Below are 22,187 nucleotides of genomic sequence, written 5' to 3'. Positions count from 1 at the left end.
GTACACCAGCGTACAGCTGTCGACGGTGTTCACGTCTGCCCGGCCGTCCAGCATCTCCGGCTCCCAGTTAGTGTGTCGGTGTCCTTTTGCCACGATCAGCCAGTTATCGTGCCCTTTGTTCTCCGGCATTACTGAAGGTAGGTGCGCAACAAAGTAGAAGCTATCAAATGTATTCAAAATTTCGTTTGTTGTATCATACATGTTACGTGGTTCACGAAAACACGTCCAAAATTCAAAAAGTCCTAGCGAATATATATCCAACTCGAAAATATGTCCTTCCTCATCGCAATGGCAGTCGGAGGTCTCTCAACGAATACGGGGAGCCTCCTCGATATGGTTTGACTGGTTTAGCTGTCCTCGCTGGCGGCGGAGGGACCCTGCACTTCGCCCGAAGGACCGGCGGATCCCAAGCCGACGGCGCTCTTGAGCTTGTTGCCGACCTTCTTGACGATGCCGTCGGGTGCGCCGGGGGGTTTGACGTTGACCTGGAATTGCCCATATTCGCCTGAAAGGGAGAGAGGTTGAGTTAGAGGAGGTGCGTGATTGGGTTACGGCTGTGTTGAGAGTGAAAGGAGAGTGGTGCGCACGCTTACCTAGGCGGACGGGGAACTCCTTGAGGAATCCGGTCTTCTTGTGGAACTTCGCCAGGTTGGCCGCGACTCGCCATTCTGCAGGGAGAAAATGAATTGAATGAGTGCCAGGCGAATGGGAAGCTGAACGGCACGCTCAAACTCCTACTCCTACTCACCAACGACAGCAAGCTCCCTTCGAAGAATAGAGTCCAGCTGATGGTGAGTGATGTGTTCGAGCGGTAGGGAACCTTTCAACGAAGCGGTAGCATCATCCAAGAGAGCCAAGAACGCAGAGGTGGCGGATTCACGAACGAAAGTGTTGTGCGCCGCCGGAGTGTTAAAGAGCGAGTAGGCGAGGTTCTGTTGGCAAGTGGGGCAAAGAGGCGTGTGGGGCACGGGAAGGACGGATGGAGGGTGAGTGGAGTGCTGGTCGTGGAGACGGCGGGATGGGATGAGGCTCTGCGTTTGGGAAGGAGAGGGTGTGATGATGAGAATGCGAATTGCTCATGCGGTTGAATGCAATGATTGTAATGCACAACTTACGTCCAAGATGTAGACCAGATCCTCTCGGTAACTGATCAACTCTCCGACTTTGACCTCAGGAGCCTTTCCGAGCAGCTTGAAGGGACGGGCCTTTCCGAGCCATCCGCTCTTCTTCAAGATCTCAGCTTTCGCTTCCATACGAGAGACGGTCGCACGACTCTCGGTCGAGTCGCTGCGGATAGTTCCAAACTTGGGGTCGACGATGATGGGGATGCGGTCAGGCCTGTTTGCAATGGCGACCTTGTTGGACTTGCGACCAGCGGAAGCACCGACGTGAGGAGGCAGAGTGGCACGAGACTCATCCCTAACAGGGCTCCTTGGCGAAGTGTGCGGGAGGTCCTCGGGCGAGATGCTAACGTCTTCGGCAGCGTTATCGCTCTTGTTGCCAAAGAGAGGGATGGAAGAGATGGCGTTGAGCGGGTTGAGCGTGTGCTTGACCTGGCTGAAGGTAGACTGCTCGTGCTCGTGTTGATCGTCGGCACGGTCCTCACGTTGCTCGTCGAGGGCGGCCCAGATACAAGTGCACGGTGCGGAGATAGAGGGCCTTGGGAGAATTGCTGCCGTTTGGACCATGATGATTAATTGTTTCTGGTTGCGAAAATAAAGTTTCGGAGCGTTTGAAGAAAGGACGAGGATGTTGTTTTTTTAGCGGAACTTGGAGGTGTGCGATTGCTTTCCGGAAGTCAGAAGGGCTCCGTGGGGGGACGTCCCGCCTTTTTATGTCCTTTGAGAGTTCCTTTAGAGTTGCGCGGGAGGCAGCGATTGCTGTAGCATACACCTTTTCCGGCCTAATGACAATGCTATGTGATTACGTCGACGTATTTGGGTCCCTTGTTGGAATTGGAGATCGGGAGATCGACGATGGTGCTGTCAGTCCCGTAATTAAGGGTTCCCCGCCTTTTCTCTGATGCACGCGTGATGTCATAGCCCGCATGAGTAAAGAAAACGCGTGAAACGATCTGCAGTGTTTGCACCCCAGAGGGATTGCATATGCAGCCAGCCACGTCCGAGGACTCATTATCATCAGCGTCAACCAACGAGTAGCAACGGGTCCCCTGGAAAAGGTCCAACTCATTACGTCGTTCTTTATAGGATGAAAAGTCCATTGTCTTAGCCTCTTAGGTGGTGGTTTCTCCGCAAACCGCAGAAAGGTGCGTGAGGCTGTATTTGAAGGTAGGCCATCAAAAAATAGTGTTGGCACAAATAACCGATGGGCGACTTTGCCCGAAGACAGGACTCAGCAACGTTGCGATGGGCTTCGTTACCAGCTTCAGCGACGAAAACGCTATCGGAGGATTTTAGCAGTACCAGCGACAATGACTACCGTACAAACGAGAGCCCGAACATTCAACAACCAGAACCAAATATAGTGATAACGCCTGCGCCGTTAGCAAAACCGATGTCTCAAATCCAGATCTCATGCAAGCCTTTGCAAAAGTCGCAGTCCAAGCTCCGGCGGTCCGACGAGGCACACGTGAGGTTCTCGACATACTTCCCTCCGATTCAAATTCGATTTTGATTTCCAGCGCATGTCTTATCAGCTCGGAAAGGAGATTTCGGACGGATAGCCTCGATATTTGGTTGGGAACGCCTGCCGGATGGCGGCGGCACAGCTTCGGCAACGACGGACTTACACAAGGTGGCGTGGTCCACAAGCAAATGAGCAGGACCAGCCTCTCGCTGGGGGAGATTTACGGTGGTCGTAAGGCTGGTAGATGGTGCCGTTCGTCTTTAGTTCCAACTAATGCTCGCCATGATGGAAGGAAACGACCTCCATTTCAAATGGCTTCATCCGATGCCCTTTGGCCGCGGAGGGATTCTACTCATGCATTTGATGTGCCTGTCATCTCCTAACTATAAAATGTGCTTTGAAGAATTATTAGGACGAAGTAGGTATAGATATGACCTGCCCAACATGATGCGGAAGTGGTGAACCGCGATCAAATCGTTATAGGGTCATGCCACACCGCATAAGCCGCAACGTTCAAGATTCCGTCATCGGCCACTGGCGAAATATCGATCAGTCCGAACTCCAAATCAGGGTCGAAGTACTGAATGAGAACGTGAGGGAAGGCGGTGCAGCAAAATGCGACTAGCCAGCGGAAAAAGTTGTCTGGTGTCCACCCAATATGCGGTGTGTACCTTGTACGAGGCGAGAGGGTTTCGGGTTTTGGAGCATTGTGAGGGACCCTGACCCCAAGTTCATGCATCAGGTCTACAATAGCAGGCCAGCGCCGGTGATCATGACCCGCATCCCTCGCCGAACACTTTGTGTCTATGAGCGTGATTCTAGTGGCTGGTTTTTCGTCCACCGCAGGGACGTCGGCGACTATGCACATGTGATTCTCGAGAAGGATTGGGCCAGGTCCATCCCTCCAGAAGTAGGACATTTCAAAAGAGATGCGTGTTGGCGAAAGCTGGGTCGCATCTCCTGAGCAGCTTGCGCAAGACATGTCAAACACAACCTTCACTTGGTCAAAGGTGGCACACGCCGTGACCAACCCCGACGTGGAGAGGCCGTCAACGACGGTGATGTTGCTGGTTTGTATCCAAGCGTCGTAGCCGGGCAGCGCGGTTTGCATCCGGTTCAGGTCTAAGGCGGGTTGTGCCACTTCGTCACTTGGCTTCGTATCCTTGGCGAACGCTGACGCCAGGGAAAGTGTTCCGTACGTTTCTGGCTTTCCTTCAATACTTAGAGGCCAACTGTTACGAGCCCGCCACTGCATTTTGCGGATAGTGCTGATAAGCGAATCCAGCAGATGCGTCGATATTGACAGATTGTAATGAGCGCGACCGAACAGCGTTCTTTCCAAATCATTCCAAATACGATCGATTTCGGCTGTACACAGATCATTCTCAGTATCGCCCCAATTCAAACTAGGTTTCACATAGTTTCCATCGGTGCTGTGATTTGACGTTCGAATGTTAAGCTGAGAGCGCCAGTTTCGGATTTCCCGACGCCTCTCCTCGTCATCGAAAATGCTGATTGTGTGCATCCCACCATCAGTATTCGGCCATAACCCTGCAAGCAGGATTGCATCGCGATGAACGAATGGCAACAGTAGTGGCCACCAGAGGCGGAAGAGGTGGTCTACAGAAATATCCAGAGGGATGCTCAGCGACCCAAAGATAAATTCGCAAGCCCGCTTGAACAGGTCTAAGCGCATAGTTCCGGAACGGCGCTCCGCATTTTCTCCTGCATCCCATGTTTCTCTCCTTAACTTCGAGCACCTCAAATGCCGTGTCGGGTTCCTCCGCGAAAGCAACGTAGAGACGCAGATCCGTGAGTGAAATCGCCCGGCGTGAGAGCGCAAGCTTCCAGGTATATCAGGGTGCATTCCCCAACAGCACTGCCTGCATCAGACGCTTTCGACGCCATCGACGCCTTCGGGATGGATACGACGGAGTGCAGAACATGATGGACGGCATCGGGGGGCAGAGCGTACTGATCGTTTGACACCGCCAGTCGACGCGAGAGCAATACTTTGGCACCAGTAGAGCCGATTTCCGGAGACACCATGTTCGCAGACAGTATGTCCTTGCAAGTCTCCAACCGATCAGCAAAGTCCTGGAGCCGGGACAGGTATATCTTCAGAAGGTATTCCTCTGCGGAAAGTGGCGGTTCTATTCCATCGGGACTCTCCGCGACGTGGTCAAAGTTTCGGTTCACCGGCTCCCATGATGCCGCTCTCGCTGCGATTTCTGACGGCGACGGTATGCAAAGGTAATCGTCAAAGAACGTTCGGAAACGGCGATGCAATCGAGCGATTGGGAACTCGGAAGCTGGAAAGATGCGCGCGAGCTTGCGAAGCACGTCCAAATCGCAGAACCTGGAGAGGTCGCCGATGAAACCTGGATACAACGGGCTCTCGGGGACAGGCATCGTTGTGCTCTTCGTCCCACGTCGTTACTCTGTAGCTCCTTGTTGGCGGCAGGAAAGCTTGAAGAGTTCCGTGGGAAACTGACTGAGCAAGGTTTGGCAGCAAACAGAAGTTTGGTATCGATCACGGTCACCGAGTGTATGTACAGATAGGCGTTATGCGTTTATCCTTTGAAACGTGCCATTTCTCTCTCAAGGATGAGACGACACGATGGCCATCTGTACCTGTACTGTCTATAAAGCGTCTTGATGGTGAGTGAACTTGACGGGATTGGAGGGACTGGGTGGGAACCTGGGTGGGACGCGTGAAGACTGCCCCCTCAAAACGTCCATCAAACAACCTTCCATCACAAAAAAAAATGAGCATCGAGAAGAAATATATATGTAAAAAGCAATCTTACTACCTTGCTTCTGGGCTGAGGGATGCAAGAATATTGCCCGTATGGCAAGGCGGCGGATCAGCGGGTTAGTGAAGTCAATGAGGGGGAGCTAGGGAACAAAGGGTTGGGCGATGGTGAAGAGGCACGACTAGATAAAACGACTAGATAAAAAGAGACGCGCAGCTATTCGATCCGCACGAGGTTGAATGGGAGGTGTTTGGGATGATCACCGTGGATGTTGCTTGTTCAGACACCATATCGTTCCGTAAGCGTGTCCTTGATGGCTTGGGGGATGCTGGACCATGTGACCACCCACTGCTCTCCGAAGGCATTCTTGAATCCGACGAGAATCTAGCAAATCAAAGAGGGCAATAATGGTAAGCAAAGCAGGCATATGTGACGGGATGCATTTGACGCAGTAAGAGCACATACCGATTCAAAGCTCTGCGCGAGCTCCGGCGATACTTGGTTCCATCGAGCAACGGCGTCACCTGCAGAAAAGAGAGTATACTTTGTTAAGCACGACGGGTCAAAAAGGGAATATAATCCAAAGTACTATGAACTTACAAAAATACACAAAGCTCTTGACAACACCCGTAGGGTTCAACTCGATCATGCGGCAGAGACCCAAGAATGCGCTCTGCTTCTCGAGGTTGTCGCGGACGTTCCGGAGAGCTTCACACCTGGGACATTGGGGAGACACGTCAGTACTTTCCAGCAGCACTTCACGACGACAAAAGATTGCTACGCACCATGGTTCAATGAAGATCGACAAATGTGGCGCGACGAGCTGAGGACACACGAGACCCAGCCTACCGATAGTGATGGCCGCATTCTCGGTGATGGCTTGTGGTGTGTGGTCACGCTTGGCATCGCGCAGGAGAGGGAGCAACCGCTCGAGGAGAGGGTTCACCCATGGCTCGATTTCCGCTTCTACATAAGGTAGAATGAGGTCACTTAATCATAAGTACACCGCGCAATCACAACCTATGACAAGACGTACTTTGTTTCAGCGCAATCTCGCCAGCCGCCCACACAGCATTGTTGATAACCGAAACCCTGTCGGAGAGGTTTACGCCTTGCAGCTGGTTGATCAGTTCGGGAAGGATCTGGTTGACGTGGGGCTTAATCAGCGGGAATGCAGAGATGCAGAGATCTCCGAGAAGAGCGAATGCGGATTGTCGGACGGAGGGTGTGAGGTCCTAGAACGACAAGGTGAAGGGTGAGTATCCGGAATCCCTGTGAAAGCAAAACGTCGAGCAGTAGATCTACGAACCTGCATGCAGACGGGTAGCAGTGAAAGGACTGGAGGTTGTATGGATGTTGCCAACACTTCCACTTGCGGTCCCAGACCCTGTGCGACGCCTGATAGCAAGTCAAGGGACACGACAATGAAGTCCTTATCGGGTGCATCGTAGTCTTCGTGGCTTAGGGGCGCAGCGTGCTATGAAAGGGTATTGATATGAGACCATGCGCGACGTGGAGAATCGCCAACCTGGCGTATACCTGGTAGTACTCCAGGGTGGTCTGCACGATCCTTAGGCATCGTTGCCACACCTCCGCAGCGAAAGGCTGGAAATTTGGTCCCAGGGCCGTTGCGACCGATGACATGCACTGTAAAATTGTTTCGAGATTAGCACGCTGAGATCAAAGCCGTCTAGACCACTCGTCCATCCTACGAACCTCAAACAGGGGGAAAATCCCTCTGTCTGAATCCTCGATACTCGCCCACTTTTGGTGCAGAGGTTGCATCAAAAGGTTGATATACCTCTCGTTCCTGAGGAGGGCACCCACAGAGTCGGCGAGCGTGCCGATGGCATCATATAGAATGAGCAAGTTCTTGCTCTGGTACTTTCCAAACGCCATCGCCATGGTGGTGACAATTTGTTCGAGGTATGGTGCGAGCAACGTTGTGGCTTCCTCTTCTACCGTTGCCAAGGCACTGCATGCGGCTTCTTGCACGCGCTTGTTGTTATCGAGCACGACTTGAAGGAGCGTAATCACCAGGGGCTTGAAGTACATCTCGCGATGCTGATTCAGTAGCTCTGGCGTAGGGCAATGCTGATGAATCCAGTCCCGTGGAGGGTTGACAGCCCATCCAGCGTATCGCCCAAGGGTCCAACACGTGATGGCGCGCACAAGCGGCTGAGCATCCGTCAGACCGGAAACAAGGTGAGGTACCAGCTGTGGTAAATGGGGCATCATGCCGGACAAGCATCCCTCCGCGATCGCACCCAGTGCCAAGATACCGCATTCCCTGTGCACCCATTCTGAGTGGGCGAGTTCCTCCTTCAACGGCGGCAGCAAGTACTCCAAAAGCTGGTTCTCGTACACGGTCGCAAAGACATCAAGAGCGGCGGCAGAGCATTTGCGGAGGTTCCATTCGGTGTAGACGTCGTCTTCGTCTTCGTCGTCATCGAAATCGCTCTCATCATCATCGTCCTCGTTTCCAGTGGGATGGGAAGGCTGTGTCGGAATACCCGCACCATCCCGCTCCAGTTTGTGCGCAGCTGCTTTGTGGTGACGAGGTTTGATGTCTTGCTCGCCATCGGGGACAGCGGCGTCATCGTCTGCCTCGCTGGTCAAGATTACCAGGTCATCTTCCGAGTACACCATCCCCTTCAGCAGGATAGGAACAATGCTAACATTTGTTTTGTTAGTACGAGTCAGTTTTCGCATTTGAAGGCGGTTACGTGCGACATACTTTGGGAGGTAGTTTTCGAGATGATCCCTCAGCTCGTCTTGTTCCGCGAATGAAAGCCAGAACTCACAAGCCTCCAGAGCGACCTCATCCTCATCACTCTGCTCCGTGCAGTACAACATGAACTTGACAACATTGTCAAGTTGAGGGATCAACTGGTCGGGATACGCTTCGAGCAACATGACGAGTGCCTGGCACACATTTTTCCTGACGGTAGAATCTGCGTCGCCTGTTCGCTCGTAGAGCCCTTGGACAAACGCTGTCACGTTGGCCTCCAAGCCAGGGGACCGAGGAATGATGAACTGGTTACAGGAGTCGATGGCGGCAGCCCTGATTTTCGCGTTGGGGTTGCCGAAGAAGTGAATGAACTTCTGAATCATGAAATTGACAGCTTCCGGATCCAGCCGGGTTGCCGAATCCTCACAAATCTTCTGCAAGGCTCCGAAAGCACCCTGTGTTCATTGCAAAGGTGAGTCCGGGTTGTCATCAGCACCGAAAAGTGGACAAGCCTGCGAAATCTGGTGTGCGACCTCATTCAGCAGAGAAAACATACCTCCACCGTGTGCTGTTCCGGAGAATCAATCATATTGACAAGCAACCCAAGAACTTCCGGCCATATGTGGAGTCCAACAGAGAGAATCGTTGTGATGATTGAACCTGCAGCTTGACGGACGGGCTCCTGAGGATCCGCAACGGATTGGACGACGACCTTTTTGATGAATTCCAAGTTCTGCGGCTGAGCTTGCAGAGTCTCCATGCGAGCACGGACGAAATTCTTTAGCGTCAGCCCAGCAATTGTTCTGGACGGAGCCTCGACCTCCGGCATTGCCATGACGCATGCCAAGTAGTTGGGGTATTCCGGGGTTGTTGTAAACTCGTCGAGGCGCTGCGATTGGATAACATTCCTACGTCAGCATCTGACAGTCTGATGCGAACACGGAAAGAACGCCTTGACCGAAAGTCGGGCAAAGCAATAAAGCCCAGTCCTTACCTGTCTGACATTCTGCTGAACGGCGTTGTCCGGAGAGATAGAGTCGTTCAACAGCTGGATCAGCAGCTGCAGATCTTCGGGCCGCGGTTGCCAGGTCATATTCGCGTCGAAATCCTCTGAAGGAAAGCTGTGGTGCGGTGAACTAAGATTTCGGACCTACATATCAGGAGGATGAACGAAGGATAAGACAAACAGGTCGGGCAACATCTTTGGTTTCTACTCTTGACCAAGGCGGTGGAACCGCAAATGTCAAATGGTGCGCAACTGCTTGAAATGGGACTTACCAAACTCGGCAGCGTTTGTTCAGGATCCTACGAGCGACGACCTGCAACAAATAGGCAGTTCCTGGAGCCGGGAGGACGACGCCGCGCAGATAGATATAGGGTCCGCTTGTCGGGAAGGGATTGGGGCTGCTGGCGAAGAGCGTGGGAAAATGGGCAGAAACAAGAGCTGCGAGCCTCAGGTTCTCGCCGCCGAATGAAGCTCTAAGCTGAGAAGCGCGCATGGGAGCCCCCAATGTTTAGCGCCCGTATAGACGCCCTAATGTAAACGGGAAATGGCCGCGGCAAAAAAGCTTAACTTGAAGTCACGTGGCTATGCGATGGATAAAAGATTGTGTTGTGGAACTTGTGGTGCTCTTTCATCAGCTTTCATCTCCCTCGCATCCTTTCCGACCGATCGCATTTGCTTCCGTCTCCTGAACGCAACTGGGCGCCCTTTAGCCATCGAGGCCGAGCGGGCCGACGATCTTTATCTTTCCCCTTTCTAGCACGTCAAAGATGTAAACGACAACGAGGTTCTCGCACCGCGGGATCGGGAGAATCGGGGTGGACGGTGTGCATGCTCTGAGACTTATCGTAATACGTTGAGCAGCGTGCAAACCTCCACGTCTCGAGACTATGAGGAAGGAGAAAGCCAAAGGACGGGATGTGTGATGTCCGTGGGACGCTGTGAAGCGGCGGCGGTGTGGGGTGCTTGCCGGACACCTGGGTCTGATGGTGTCGCAGTCACGCTCCAGTTGTCTCCCGACCATCCCTTGTCATCGCTGCAAAATCAGCTACGCTGTACGAAAGATCACCCGAGATTGTTGGCGTTTGGACCTTGATGGATCCACGGGTCAACGGTCTTATTTGTATGTACATTGGGTATGTGAAAATGCGAATATGATGCTTCAGTAGGGCAGCTATGTACAGTACGTGCGAGCGAGGAGTCAGACTCGGCGTCCCTCCTGCGTGAAAGATCGCGGCACTCTCGCGGTCTCGTCCTTCGTCCAACGCCATTCACTTCCCGCGATTACCGCGAAAGGAAACTTTTGCAGGCAACTTATCTGCCTCTCTCCGCCTGAACCCACTAGAAAAGCTTTTTCTTCTTCTTCGCCCTCGCCGCCTGATACCTCGCCACCTCCTCCTCCCTCTCCTTCCGTCTCCGATCCTCACTCTCCTTCTCCAACTCCATCTTGGCCTTTGCATCCAACACCGCATTCCCTGTGCTTGCCTGCACCGGTGCCTGCTGCTGCTGGGGCTGGTGCTGCTGCTGCGAGTCGAGCGAGGCAAACATGTGCGCGTCGGTGGAGAGGGGCAGGGTGGGGAGGTTAGTACCGAGGGTTGGCGCGGGAAGGGTCGTCGGGGATGTGGCGTCGGGTGGTGGCTCGGGGGCGGTGAGAGCTTCCAGGGCTAGTTTGTAGAGATGGGATGAAGATGAGGGTTGCGATGACGGGGCGAAGAAGGAGGTTACGAGATTCGTTGGACTTGGCCGGGATTTTTGGCTGGAGCGGAAGTCCTGAGAAGTAGGGCGTGAGTATGTGGGCAGGTGGAAAAAGGCGAGCAACGATCCTTCGTCCATATGCATTTACATACCTCATCGGCTGCATTTGTGAATGCTTCTTGAGAGAAGGGCTGCGATCGTTCTGCAGCGGCGAGAGACACGTAGCAATCAGCATCCACGTCATAGCATGCGATGCATACTTTCCGCTGGCACATGCTTCCTCAACTGCTCAACAGGTCCCAGGCACTCACTCGGAGCATATCTGACATTATGAAATGCCAAAGATTCGTGACACTCCTGCAGCTCCCGCTCCTTCTTCTCAATCACCGCCTGCAAGAGCTTCAAGCGGCGCTCCTGTTCGGCGGCAACGATGATCGTGGGCACCGTCAGGTGCGTAAAGAGCACATCTCCGGGGGTAAAAGCGGGTGCCACAGCGTCGCTGTGAAGTTGGGAGAGCTCAAAGACCCAGCGGAAGGAGACGCTGCCGACTTGGCCTGTAGCGTGAATTCTGAGCTGTGATGGTTGAGCTATTGTCCTCGCTTCGCTCGTTACCGCTCGAGCTCCCTTTCGCATTTCAAACTCACCTGCCCAGCTTCATCCGGCTCAAAGACGCTCATATATTTGACCGACTCCTTTTGCTCCTTGACATAACCCTCAATGAAAGGCACCATCTTCTCGACAGGCGTGCCACCGAAACTCTTTGCATACGTCTGAGAAAGGAAGTAGCAGAGAGAGAGATCGTAGCGTCAGACGTGATGTTCGAAGTGGAGAATGTCCTCGATATCGGTCTCGCGCCGCAAACTGGGGGCGGAGTGTTCAGCTCGCAAAATATATCCGTGCTTGCTATCGCTCGCCACGACGATTTTGCGCTTTACAATCTCCTCAAGCATTCCGACCAGGGCGTTTCTCGCCCCATAGCCTTACTAATGACTCAATACAATCAGCGCAAGCCGCTTTCCTCGGCTTCGGTCATAGGAACAGGTCCTCCAGCTCGCCAGCATCCCAATTCGCTATCGCTCGCTCACACACCACTGGACCACCGGCCCTCCATTCGCTTCCGGCAGCCCGCTGTCTCCTTTCTCCACCTTCCTACCTTGATCTTCCGGGCTATCTCCGCCTCGTTAGCTGTCTCCATCCAGCATCGCTTAAAGTCGGAAACGAGGATGGTGTAAGAGTGAGATGTGAAGTGTGCTTTTATGAAGAGGGAGAGGGTTGTTCCGTCAGCGGTGGGGAGAAGGAAAGGTGTCCATAGGGGCGACTCTATCGCCAATTCAGCGAGAGAAGCTGCTGCTGGGTCTGTCATCGCCGGCAGTTTGCGGGGCATGTGAGCGTCAGAGAATTCGGCATGGGGAGGAAGGGGAAAGGCTGAACGCGTCCGAATGACTCGCGAGAAAGTTGTCCGGATGCATCGACGCGATTTGCTATGATGCACCTCTCAATTTCTTAAAAGGGTCGTGCCGGCTAAAGGAAATCCGTTAGCAATGTTTAGTCGACGGCCACGAGGTGCTACGGGGTATTTACGAGGTGTTCCCACTATTCTAGTCGTTCCGTCATATATCACCTATAATGTTGAAAACGAGGTAGCTATTGGTAGTGGAGTTCTCGCCCCCTAAAAGCTCTTCCAACCATACGACAATCGCGAAACTAAATCAATGGCCATGAATTGTCTTGGCCTTGCAAATAGTCCCCTCGGCAAGCCTCGGGGCCGATTTTTAAAGGCCTCGACGCGTCCCTCGGAGACATCCACTAAATGGTCGGTCATTCGACGCATAAGGCTAAACTGCGTTTTCATGGATAAGATCTTGAACGGAGGTTGCCGTAAGTCCTGTGTGCAGCCACTGGATGGTGATGCCATCAACGGGAACTTCGCAGAGTCCATGCCTCTTGCAGCCGGTGTCCTTCCGGGACGGCTTCAAGAGATTTCAAACACTTTTCGCAGATGGACGCGACACTTGGCGTGACGTGCCCGGCGTGACGGGCACGTCACTCAGAGCGGCGAGAATTTCACTCAGATTGTCCCAAGTCAGCGAAAATTCCCGGAGTGCAGCCTTCTCTTGCTTGTCTGCAATACTAATAACGATTCTCCTGATTGTTCATCGTTTTCTCCAACTTGTCTGCGAGAGTGGGGACAACTTTCTGCTTGGTGTCGTTCGCATTCTCCAACTTGTCTGCGAGGGCCGTGATAGCTTCCGCTTGCTTGTTGTCTGCGAGAGCAACGAGCGCAGTCTCCAGCTTCTCCGTGCGGGACGCAGCGACGGCCAGCTGATTCTCGAAGATAGCCGACAGCCTGAATTCCGTCTCAGGAACGCTGCCGGTCCTCTTGATGAGCTCCCGTTGATGCCTGATCCATTGTCATCTCGAATGATATGTTGCGTAGGTCTTCAATGCGGTGGGAAGAGTAGAGGATCTTTTTCTGGAATATGTTCTAGAAACAATTCTTCAAGAAAACGCGGTTGTGCTTCTGGTTTTTCAGAGGGTTTTGTCCGAAGTGAGCGCGGTTTCAGAGAAGCACAGTTCGACTGAATAGTGTGTTAGCGTAGAGGAAGATATCCAACTGGAAGCTCGTAAGTTTCGTCAGCACGACGGACATATCGACGGAGCGGTAGTCCGTTGTTTCCTAGCTGCTCAGTTACTCCTCGAACCCACTTAGAAATTGTGGGGTCACTGAAGAGCGAAGAAATCCGGAAGAGTTGCTGTTGACAGTTGTCTACTCAGAAAATTCGACAGCGCGTCCAGGACAGAAATAGATGACGTTGCGACAAACTAACTGTAATAACAGCGGCGGCGGCATGACTTTATCTCATGGGCAGTCGGCATAGGGCGGCCCTCACGGATACACATGATACAGGTCCATTTACTTTTGTCCTAGCCGAAGCCGCGAGCAAACCAATCAAACCAAATCCTGGGAGCATGGAATCAACCAGGTGGGAAAAAGGCTACACAGGCGGAACAGAGCGGATTCCGTGTGATTGCAAGGCACTACGGGAACGTCGGGAAGGAGGACCTGATGGCCGCAGTCCACGGCGGGAGTTTCCGAAACTTGGCGGGTAGAGGTCGGCGGGAACGGGGCATGGCGGTTGAGAGAGCTTTCCGGTGGCTATGGGATGGCTGAAACTGGTCGGATAGACAGAGAAAAATGCGTAAGAGCGATTTTAAAGCATAGATGTAGCGCAATGGCACCATACGTAATAATACCTGCTGTGAGTATGTTTATGAAGTTTTTATTCGTAGCAGACTACAGTAGGCTGCCAGATATCAGGTTACGACGGGTTGTTGAGCCTCCCTGTGCAACCCAGAAGTCACCGGCCAGCTGTCAGTCCTGCCCTGGGCTAGCGGTCGTGCTGAAAGGATTTGCATGAGGGTCGGCAACTTGAGCCGGTGGCTATGCTCGGGATGATGTGTCCTTGGGGCGTCGTAACCTGATATCTGGCAGCCTACTGTATGTACGTTCTAGCCGTCTTGGGTGCGTCTCGTCTCAGTTGGAGTCGTCGGCGCGTCTCGAATGACGGACACAGAAGAGCAAATGAAGTGATTTCCTAACCTGGCCTCCGCAATTGCCCCAAACCCGACACAATTCTACATAAACCTAGCTGTACGCCATAGCTGCCCCAACTGATACAAACACCAACAGCACAATGACTCGCTCCTGGAAGGCCTTGTCGGCCTTTGTTCTGGTTTGCGCCCTCTTGGGGCTGGTCAGCGCATCAGAGTCATCTCACGTCCTGGATCTTACCGCGGACAACTTTGACAAGGTACATAATCTAGGGTTGAAGGAATCTACTAGGGCAGAACGCAAGCTAACACCCCGTTACTCTCAAATAGCATATCGATGGCAGTAAACCAGCGCTCGTCGAATTCTTTGCACCGTGGTGCGGTCACTGTACGTAACCATATTCGGCATGATCTAGCGCAGACCATTGTGACATCCCTGCTAACGAATTACCCTCCCCACCACATAGGCAAGTCCCTCGCCCCAACCTATGAAGAGCTCGGCGCCGCCTACGCGCACGCCAAAGGCGACGTCATCATTGCCAAAGTCGACGCGGACAAGCACAAAGATCTCGGCCAACGGTTCGGCGTCTCTGGTTTCCCCACCCTCAAATGGTTCCCCAAGGGCAAGAAGGACGCGCCGGAGGACTACAACGCTGGTCGCGAGCTGAAGGATTTCATCGGCTTTATTGATGGCAAGGCGGGGGTCCGTGCACGCGTGAAGAAGGTTGAGACTGCGGTTACGGTGTTGACTAGCTCGAACTTTGATGAGATCGTGAAGAATAAGAAGAACAACGTGTTGGTGGAGTTTTATGCGCCTTGGTGTGGTCACTGCGTAAGTCAATCAGTAGCAGTGGCTCTGATGGCGAAGAGAAGCCCTGGATCTGATGACAAAATGACTCCCTCCAGAAAAACCTCGCCCCGATCTACGAAAAGGTCGCGCAAGACTTCTCCCGCGAGCCGCACGTCATCGTCGCCAACCTCGACGCCACAGTCGCCTCCGACGTTGCCCAAAAGTACGGGATCGAGGGATACCCGACCATCAAGTTTTTCCCTGCCGGCGGCGACCCCGAGAAGCCCGTGCATTACAACGGCGGCCGCACCGAGCAGGACTTTGTCGACTTTTTGAACGAGAAGGCAAAGACTTACAGGACTGTTGGGGGCACGTTGAGCGCTGAGGTTGGTCCTTGCATCTTCTGGCGTTTTCATCTTTGCGGAGAAAGAAGACTGATTCTTTACTTGTGTGATATCAGGCCGGAAGAATCGCCTCCCTCGACGCCATCGCCTCCGACTTCATCGCCGCCGCCTCCGACGCCCGCACCGGCCTCCTCACCAAAGCCAAAAAAGCCCTGGAGGTCATCACCACCAACCCCGTCCCTGATTTCAGCCACAAACTCGCCTCCTACTACCTCAAAGTCATGACGAAAATCAGCACGGGCAAGCCTAACTTTGCCACCACCGAACTGGCCCGCCTTGAACGTATCATCAAGAGCGGGGCTACCGACCCGGCGAAAGTGGACAGTTTTGTTATTAGGAGGAATATCCTCCGCGCCTTCTTGGGGAAGAAGAAGGCGGACGCTGCGGAGAAGGCGGTTGAGGACGTGGAGGTTGAGGAGGCTAGGGAGGAGTTGTGATGGAGTTTTTGTAGGTAGACGTAGATGTTGTTCTTTCAAGCAGTGATACAACTGGACTTCCGGAATACCATCCTCCCTCGTTTTGCCCAGCATCGTATTTACCGAGCCAACGGCGTAAGACTTGGACGGCTTCAAATCCGCTTCACTACATCACAACGGGTTCACATCGAACGGTGGGAATTGCGGTTACATGCATATACAACACGAAGCTCGTACATTCGCGCCCCGCGTGCATTCTAGGATGTACCCCTCGGTTCTCACACACGCCTCCTTGTCAACCAATGACGCCAAGCTACCTAAATACACCGCGCCAGAACAAACCCGCGCTCCATCCCCCTATCCAGCTTTCATTTCCAGCTAACTACCTAATTCTACCGTATCCACAACCCCCCGCCTCACCATGGACATGTGGTATATATACCCGCTACTCGAGCATCGCCTCCCCACCCTCCACCTTCCGCCTCTTACTCTCCTTCCCACTCTGTACCCCATTCCCATTTGGGTGGTCCATCATGACGAGATCGTCGTCCTCCAACACGTCCAGGATTTCGATGGGGGCGTTGTCGTCTGTGGCGGAGCGTTTGAGTGGGTTGGTTGCTGTGTCCGGTGCGGGGGGTGGCACGTCGGCGGCGCGTGGGCGTGGGGTGAGGGTCCGGGTTGGGGGGTCGAGGGTTGGGGTTGTTGTCGACGGGCTATTATGTTCATGATACAAGGCCATTAGGGCACGCAATCCCCAACGCCACACAACGTGTTTCGGAACAACGAGACACGTTACCTATGCTGAACAAACAAATTGATCGAGTAGTTCCTGCTCCCGTCCGGGTAGTCATCGTCCTCGTTCGTGACGACGATCTTGGAGCCGTGCTTGACGCCAAGGGCGGAGAGGGTCATGGAGCGGTTGTCGTCAAAGTCGGGGTCGTAGAGGACTCTGAATGATGCGATATATGCAAAGCGGGAAGTATAAGGACCCGTGTCGTTTGCGCTGAGAAAATATCAAGCATAACCGATAAACTTACCTAGAATTCTCCATAACAGTTACATCCCCGGTAACACCCAAACCGACCGCCGCTAAGTCATCCCCCTCCTGCATCGCATCCCGTTCAATAACCTCATCCACGACTTCACCCAATGTCGCGGTGTCAACGTCGATGCTGAGCACGAAAGAGTGGGTGGAGCAGGCGCCGCATTGCGGATTCGGTTTGTGCAGACGTTCCGGGTTGATTGCTGATTGTTGGGAGACCCAGGCCTGGTGAGGCGAGAGGAGAGAGTATTATGTATGGTATGGAGGAGTGTCAGTGCGAGAACAAGAGGCTTACGTTTTTGCAGGCGTCGGCTTTGCCGCTGAGGACTTTGATGGCGGTCATGACGATCAGGCCGGCAATGATGGCGTTGGTGGTTGCGACGGCGGGGATGATGTTACCCGCCATTTCTGGACGTCAAATGGGATCAGCGCGTCACAATTCGCCTCGCGCTTATGCGGATTCCAGAATCTCCTCACCTTTAACCTCAAACCGGCTCTTCTTCTCCAACCCATACACCTCCGCCCTCAAATTCGCAGTAGCAGTCACAAAGTTGAGTGAGTCCTCATCATCCTTATCAAATGCCAACGTATGGTCGGGATCATTGCGTCGTTCCTCCAACAACGTCGCCGTGAGTTTCTGTAAACTGTCGAGAAACACTGAGGTGTTCTCTTGCACCGTCCAGATCTTGCGGTCCCATTCTAACGCGTTTGGGGTGTCGCCATTTGACGGGGTCGAAGTCTTGGAGGCTACTTGGTCGTACTCGAGTGGTGTGGGCGGCTTCCGGCTCTTCCACAGATCTTCCATGACCAGTAAACCCTTCACGTCATCTGTGAACACCTTTTGGAAGACGATTTTGCCATACTCTGCCGTGCCTGCAGACTCCCGAAGCCTGTTAAGCGCCTCCTTTTCCTTCCGCAGATGTGCCATCTCCTTTGCATTATCCGACGCATCATCCTCATCAATCGTCGCATCCTCCTCCTCCGGCTTCCCAAAGAGCTGACTATACAGAAAACTCTTTGCCCAGACGATACAATGAATAGGCTGACTCGGCGTGCTGCGGATGGTGCATACGGGGTATGTCTTTTTGCTCGGTTTGCCGTCGCACTCGTAGCAGCTCGTCAGTGGGTGGGTGTGCAGAATGACCTGGCCATTGAATCCTTCGGTTCCGGATTCGATGAGAGGCACGCCGGCGGCGAGACACATTCCGTTGACGTGTTTTCGAGCGGCGACGTTGTCGAGAGCGTTAAGAACGAGATCGAAGGATTTGAACCAGGCGATGTCGAACCTGGATTCAAAGATGCTGGCGAGGTGGGAGGTGATGTTGGCTTTTGGGTTGAATTGGAGTGCTGATTCGCGTGCCACCTATGTGGTGGGTGAATTCGTCAATTCAAGCCATCAACAACCATCAACAACCATGAACCCAGGAACAATCATCAACCCGTCAACCCATCAACCCGTCATCCGTCATCCATTAACAAATCATCAACCATTTCCAACTATCGTGTTAGGAGAGTATTGCGCCTTTGGGCGCAATGTAGCTCGCTCCCCTCGCACTCGCTCGCTATCGCTCGGGCTCCCATCGCAAACCAGAAGGCTTTCGCTCTAGTCGACCTGACGGTCTCCCAAACCGAATCAACCCTGCACCTGCTGTCGCGCGTTGCAGTTCAACACCCACGCTGGCTTCGCTCGCGGCTCGCATGGCTGACGTCTGGCTCGCTATCGCCTCGCACTCTCCTCGCTATCGCTCGGAACCCTCAAGGAATAGGAATCTCCTCGATCATACTCCTCGTCCCATAGGTTTCCCCGTCGGGCGCGGCTCCATCCCCTCTTTCCCTCGCAAAGCACCCCCCAAAGTCCCCCTCTCGCGAATCAGCCAATGAAAACCACACATACATGAGCCTTTGCCTTCCCAATATGTTTATGTTGAAACAAGAACTGCCTGTTGAGGTTGGACAAGTCGATAGTATCCAGATCAACCTACGATAAAATCGCACAAAGTCGTCAGTCCGATTGACCACAAGCGCTCATAACATAACATCATAAGAGACTCTCAAACCCGTACTCACCACCTCGACCTCGCCGATCCCCATCATAACCAAGTTCTTGAGCAGTTCGCAGCCGATGCCTCCGGCGCCGACCATGAGGACGCGGGCGGTTGTGACGTTCTTGAAGGCAGCGGGACCGACAGCTGCCTGAGCCCGATGGAAGCGGGGCGGTGAGGATGCCATTTGGGTGTTGGTGTGTGTGAGAGTCCTCGGTCAGTGTTTATTGCTGTGCCGTTCGTGAGCGAGTGGGAACCTGCTTTCTCTCTCTCTCGCGGAAGACGCGTTGGACTTCGCTCTCCTCGCTCTTCTCCTCGTTCTGCGACCCTCCCTTTTTTCTCGCAGGCGTCGGGCGAGCGAGCGACACTCCAAGGCGGCTGTCGACTACATAGATATCATCATGCCTTTCACTACCTTCTTCACAACCCTGCTCCCAGACCCGCCACCGCCCTCAAGTCGCCCCTCCTCCGCGCAGAAAAGACGCCGCACAAGCAGGTTCTCCTCAGACGACGACCACGACGACAACGGCATACCCTCATCTTCAAACCCAACCTACCGCATCCGCACTCAATGGAACGACGACCTCACCTCCACCACAGACCTCACTGCATCCTCCACCGTCGTATGCAATCTGGGCGTCACGGACGGCATCACAGTCTGGACCCGCGCCATCACTGCCTCCGACCTCACATCCTGCCGTCCCGAGGACATTTCCCCCCCAGATCATCTCGCAGCCACCCGCACAGCCCTCTGCGGCATCAGCACCTTCTACAAAACCCAACGCCTCAACCTCAACATCACCACCCGCCCCGCGTCATCCTTCACCGCCGAAGCCGATCTCACCTGGGAACTGCTGCTTGACGGCGGCATATCATTCTCCCTCGGCTCCCTCCCCCTCACACCCCTCACCCCGGACCAATCCCGCTACACCTGGCTCGCCTGGATCGACGAGCTCATACACCTCCGCACATCCACCCTCACCTCCACCGACGCTCTGACGCGTAAAGTCGACTCTCTCCGACGGCAGCGCGAGGAAGTGCTCGCCGAACACGAGGAGTGGATCAAAGTGAACCGTGTGGCGGTTGAACGGGTTATTTATAAGAAGTTCAAGGAGGTGCTGAATGGGAAGAAGAAAAAGATTAGGGAGTTGAGTAGGGCGAATAAGGCGCTGGCGAGGGAGGCGCAGAAGGCCGAGGAGGCGTTGAGGCTTTTGGCGGCTGGGAATCGGGGTGGGAATGCCAATGCTTTGAGTACGGATGGCTTAGCTACAGCTCCCGTATCTGACGACAACGAAACAGGCATCTCAGATGCAGACGAAACCCAAAGCCCACCTCGCCGCACCGCATCTTCATCATCAACAACCCATAAACGGCGCTCCCCATCCCCCCCACCACCGCCACGCGCATCCACCGCAAACCACCCCAAACCCCCCGCCCCGCCCCAACCCACCTCCTCAACCCTCACCCAGCCCCTCACCCACGGCAAATCCATCTTTACCAACTCCTCAGACGATGAAAATGCGGAATCATCAGACGCAGACGGCCCACCAGCCCTGTTGGGACATCTTGGGTTGAGCGCGGTGTCCAAGTCGGCTATGAGGCGGAGGAGCGAGGGGGGAAGGGGTGGTGCTATGGGTGCGGGTGTGGGACGGAAAGGGGCCAATGCGAGTAATGGGAATGGGAAGCAGACGACGCGCACACCGTCGGGGTCGGGTGCGAGTACCCCGGTGAGGAGGACGCGGTCGCGGGGTGGAGCCGGGTCGTTGGATGATCTGTAGGGATAGGGATGGCCATAGTATAGGGATAGCGTCTTGATCTGTGTTTCTGAACATACTTCCCCGAGATGGTATGGTGGTTCTATATGACGTGAAATGGGGACGTTATGCCTTTTTGATGAATGAATTATGGTGATGAACTAGCTAATGAGATAGGCACAGGTTTCAACCCCCTTTCGGAGATGATTCTCCTTGTAGGGGAAAGAGATCCTACGTCCGAGAGGGGTGTACTATTCCAATGAGGAGTGGGCGGGACGGTGCGGACAAGTGTGCTACGCCGGAAGAAGCTGGCTATTCTAACGTATCATCCAGCGCCGAGTACAGTATATGGATGGCATTGGGTCCGAGAGTCGAAGCCGACGGTGTGTTCCCGGACCAATATGCCAAATGTGGCATGCTGTGTTGATGCCGTCTCGCCTTTCGTACCCATCCCATCGCCCGCCCTCTCGACCCTGCCGCCGACGGCCACAATTCTTGATCGTCGAGAATGCGATATCCACACTCCCTCCCCATCCTAGAGCGAATACCTAACTCCCTCCAACGCATGCAACTTCCGCAACCTCTCCACATGATGCTCGGCCTCAAACCTTGTCCCCAGAAAACTCGCCACAATCCCCTTCGCCACATCCGCGCCCGTCGTCCGGCACCCCAGCGCCAGCATGTTCGCATCATTATGCTGCCGCGCCATCGTCGCCGTGTACTGGTCATGACACAGCGCGCACCGGATCCCCTGCCCTTTGTTGGCGGCGATCGACATCCCGATGCCCGTGCCGCAGATCAAGACCCCGAGACGGGTGGTGTAGGAGGAGGTCGGTGAGGGCTTGTCTTTGGAGAGGACCGCTTCGGCGGCGAGGCGGGCGTAGTCGGGGTAGTCGCACTGTGGGTGAGAGAGGGTGTGGTCAACGTCAGGACACGAGATGCGATGATGGATTAAATCACATCCTGCTAGCTGACGCTCGCGACGAGGATGTTGGGCGAGAGTTGAACGACGTGAAGTGATGCATGAACGACATCCTGCTCGCTTCGCTCGCGACGACGATGTTGGCCTCGAGTGTGAAAAGCATTCTTGCGCTCCGGCGTAATTGGACTTCCCTCAAGCATCCTCCTCCCTATCGCTCCGACCCTGAAGCTCATATCGCCAACCCTCTCGCAACATCCTCACTATCGCTCGGAACTCACCCTCGCGGCGTCATGCGGCCCGACATCAAGTACATCCCACCCCTCGCCGGCCCTATCATTCGTCAAGAATTCCCTTATGGTCTTCTTCAGGTCTATCCCGATATGGTCACTGGCGATGATGAGCAGGTTTTTTGCGGGTATGGAGGAGTTGAGGTGGCGGTGGAGGACCGCTGAGGAGAGGTTGAGGGAGGAGGGGGGTGAGCGGGGCATGGTTGT

General features: G+C 54.2%; 8 protein-coding genes across 8 annotated transcripts; 2 read left to right on the top strand and 6 right to left on the bottom strand.

Annotated features, from left to right (window-relative positions):
- Window positions 1-161: 161 nt before the first annotated feature.
- On the bottom strand, window positions 162-1,934 carry EV422DRAFT_547501 (uncharacterized protein). Its single transcript, XM_053071603.1, has 3 exons — window positions 1,116-1,934; window positions 749-1,031; window positions 162-668 (listed from the first exon to the last, which is right to left on the bottom strand). Exons 1-3 carry the CDS (start codon window positions 1,686-1,688, stop codon window positions 307-309), a joined length of 1,218 nt encoding a protein of 405 aa, XP_052920989.1. The 5' UTR covers window positions 1,689-1,934; the 3' UTR covers window positions 162-306.
- A 1,121-nt stretch (window positions 1,935-3,055) lies between these two features.
- Window positions 3,056-4,998, bottom strand: EV422DRAFT_510143 (uncharacterized protein; the record flags this gene model as incomplete). The annotated part of the gene is made up of 2 exons (XM_053068904.1): window positions 3,056-4,206; window positions 4,383-4,998. The coding sequence occupies 2 exons, from the start codon at window positions 4,996-4,998 to the stop codon at window positions 3,056-3,058; spliced, it is 1,767 nt and encodes a 588-aa protein (XP_052920988.1).
- Window positions 4,999-5,355: 357 nt separating this feature from the next.
- On the bottom strand, window positions 5,356-9,619 carry EV422DRAFT_547496 (importin beta-2). The gene is made up of 12 exons (XM_053071602.1): window positions 9,352-9,619; window positions 9,068-9,223; window positions 8,630-8,962; window positions 8,080-8,528; window positions 7,059-8,016; window positions 6,882-6,989; window positions 6,652-6,819; window positions 6,379-6,577; window positions 6,128-6,308; window positions 5,943-6,058; window positions 5,808-5,866; window positions 5,356-5,726 (listed from the first exon to the last, which is right to left on the bottom strand). Exons 2-12 carry the CDS (start codon window positions 9,164-9,166, stop codon window positions 5,622-5,624), a joined length of 2,775 nt encoding a protein of 924 aa, XP_052920987.1. The 5' UTR covers window positions 9,167-9,223; window positions 9,352-9,619; the 3' UTR covers window positions 5,356-5,621.
- A 1,122-nt stretch (window positions 9,620-10,741) lies between these two features.
- Window positions 10,742-12,457, bottom strand: EV422DRAFT_334833 (uncharacterized protein). The gene is made up of 5 exons (XM_053066389.1): window positions 12,393-12,457; window positions 11,925-12,292; window positions 11,416-11,541; window positions 10,924-11,344; window positions 10,742-10,846 (listed from the first exon to the last, which is right to left on the bottom strand). Exons 2-4 carry the CDS (start codon window positions 12,153-12,155, stop codon window positions 11,012-11,014), a joined length of 690 nt encoding a protein of 229 aa, XP_052920986.1. The 5' UTR covers window positions 12,156-12,292; window positions 12,393-12,457; the 3' UTR covers window positions 10,742-10,846; window positions 10,924-11,011.
- Window positions 12,458-14,263: 1,806 nt separating this feature from the next.
- On the top strand, window positions 14,264-16,141 carry EV422DRAFT_334622 (thioredoxin-like protein). The gene is made up of 5 exons (XM_053066388.1): window positions 14,264-14,583; window positions 14,654-14,711; window positions 14,791-15,155; window positions 15,230-15,499; window positions 15,574-16,141. Exons 1-5 carry the CDS (start codon window positions 14,467-14,469, stop codon window positions 15,952-15,954), a joined length of 1,191 nt encoding a protein of 396 aa, XP_052920985.1. The 5' UTR covers window positions 14,264-14,466; the 3' UTR covers window positions 15,955-16,141.
- A 584-nt stretch (window positions 16,142-16,725) lies between these two features.
- EV422DRAFT_551792 (uncharacterized protein) lies at window positions 16,726-19,117 on the bottom strand (the record flags this gene model as incomplete). The annotated part of the gene is made up of 6 exons (XM_053071853.1): window positions 16,726-16,880; window positions 17,014-17,200; window positions 17,271-17,383; window positions 17,453-18,338; window positions 18,870-18,953; window positions 19,043-19,117. The coding sequence occupies 6 exons, from the start codon at window positions 19,115-19,117 to the stop codon at window positions 16,726-16,728; spliced, it is 1,500 nt and encodes a 499-aa protein (XP_052920984.1).
- A 301-nt stretch (window positions 19,118-19,418) lies between these two features.
- On the top strand, window positions 19,419-20,795 carry EV422DRAFT_572231 (uncharacterized protein; the record flags this gene model as incomplete). Its single annotated transcript, XM_053073090.1, has 1 exon — window positions 19,419-20,795. One exon carries the CDS (start codon window positions 19,419-19,421, stop codon window positions 20,793-20,795), a length of 1,377 nt encoding a protein of 458 aa, XP_052920983.1.
- Window positions 20,796-21,306: 511 nt separating this feature from the next.
- EV422DRAFT_572230 (putative ribose-5-phosphate isomerase B) lies at window positions 21,307-22,181 on the bottom strand (the record flags this gene model as incomplete). The annotated part of the gene is made up of 2 exons (XM_053073089.1): window positions 21,307-21,669; window positions 21,972-22,181. The coding sequence occupies 2 exons, from the start codon at window positions 22,179-22,181 to the stop codon at window positions 21,307-21,309; spliced, it is 573 nt and encodes a 190-aa protein (XP_052920982.1).
- Between the last annotated feature and the right edge of the window lie 6 nt (window positions 22,182-22,187).

This window comes from Fimicolochytrium jonesii (assembly GCF_025526975.1).
Source record: "Fimicolochytrium jonesii strain JEL569 chromosome Unknown EV422scaffold_42, whole genome shotgun sequence".
Taxonomy (NCBI): domain Eukaryota; kingdom Fungi; phylum Chytridiomycota; class Chytridiomycetes; order Spizellomycetales; family Powellomycetaceae; genus Fimicolochytrium; species Fimicolochytrium jonesii.
The sequence above is the reverse complement of the archived record's forward strand: the minus strand, read 5'-3'. Positions and strand labels throughout refer to the sequence as shown.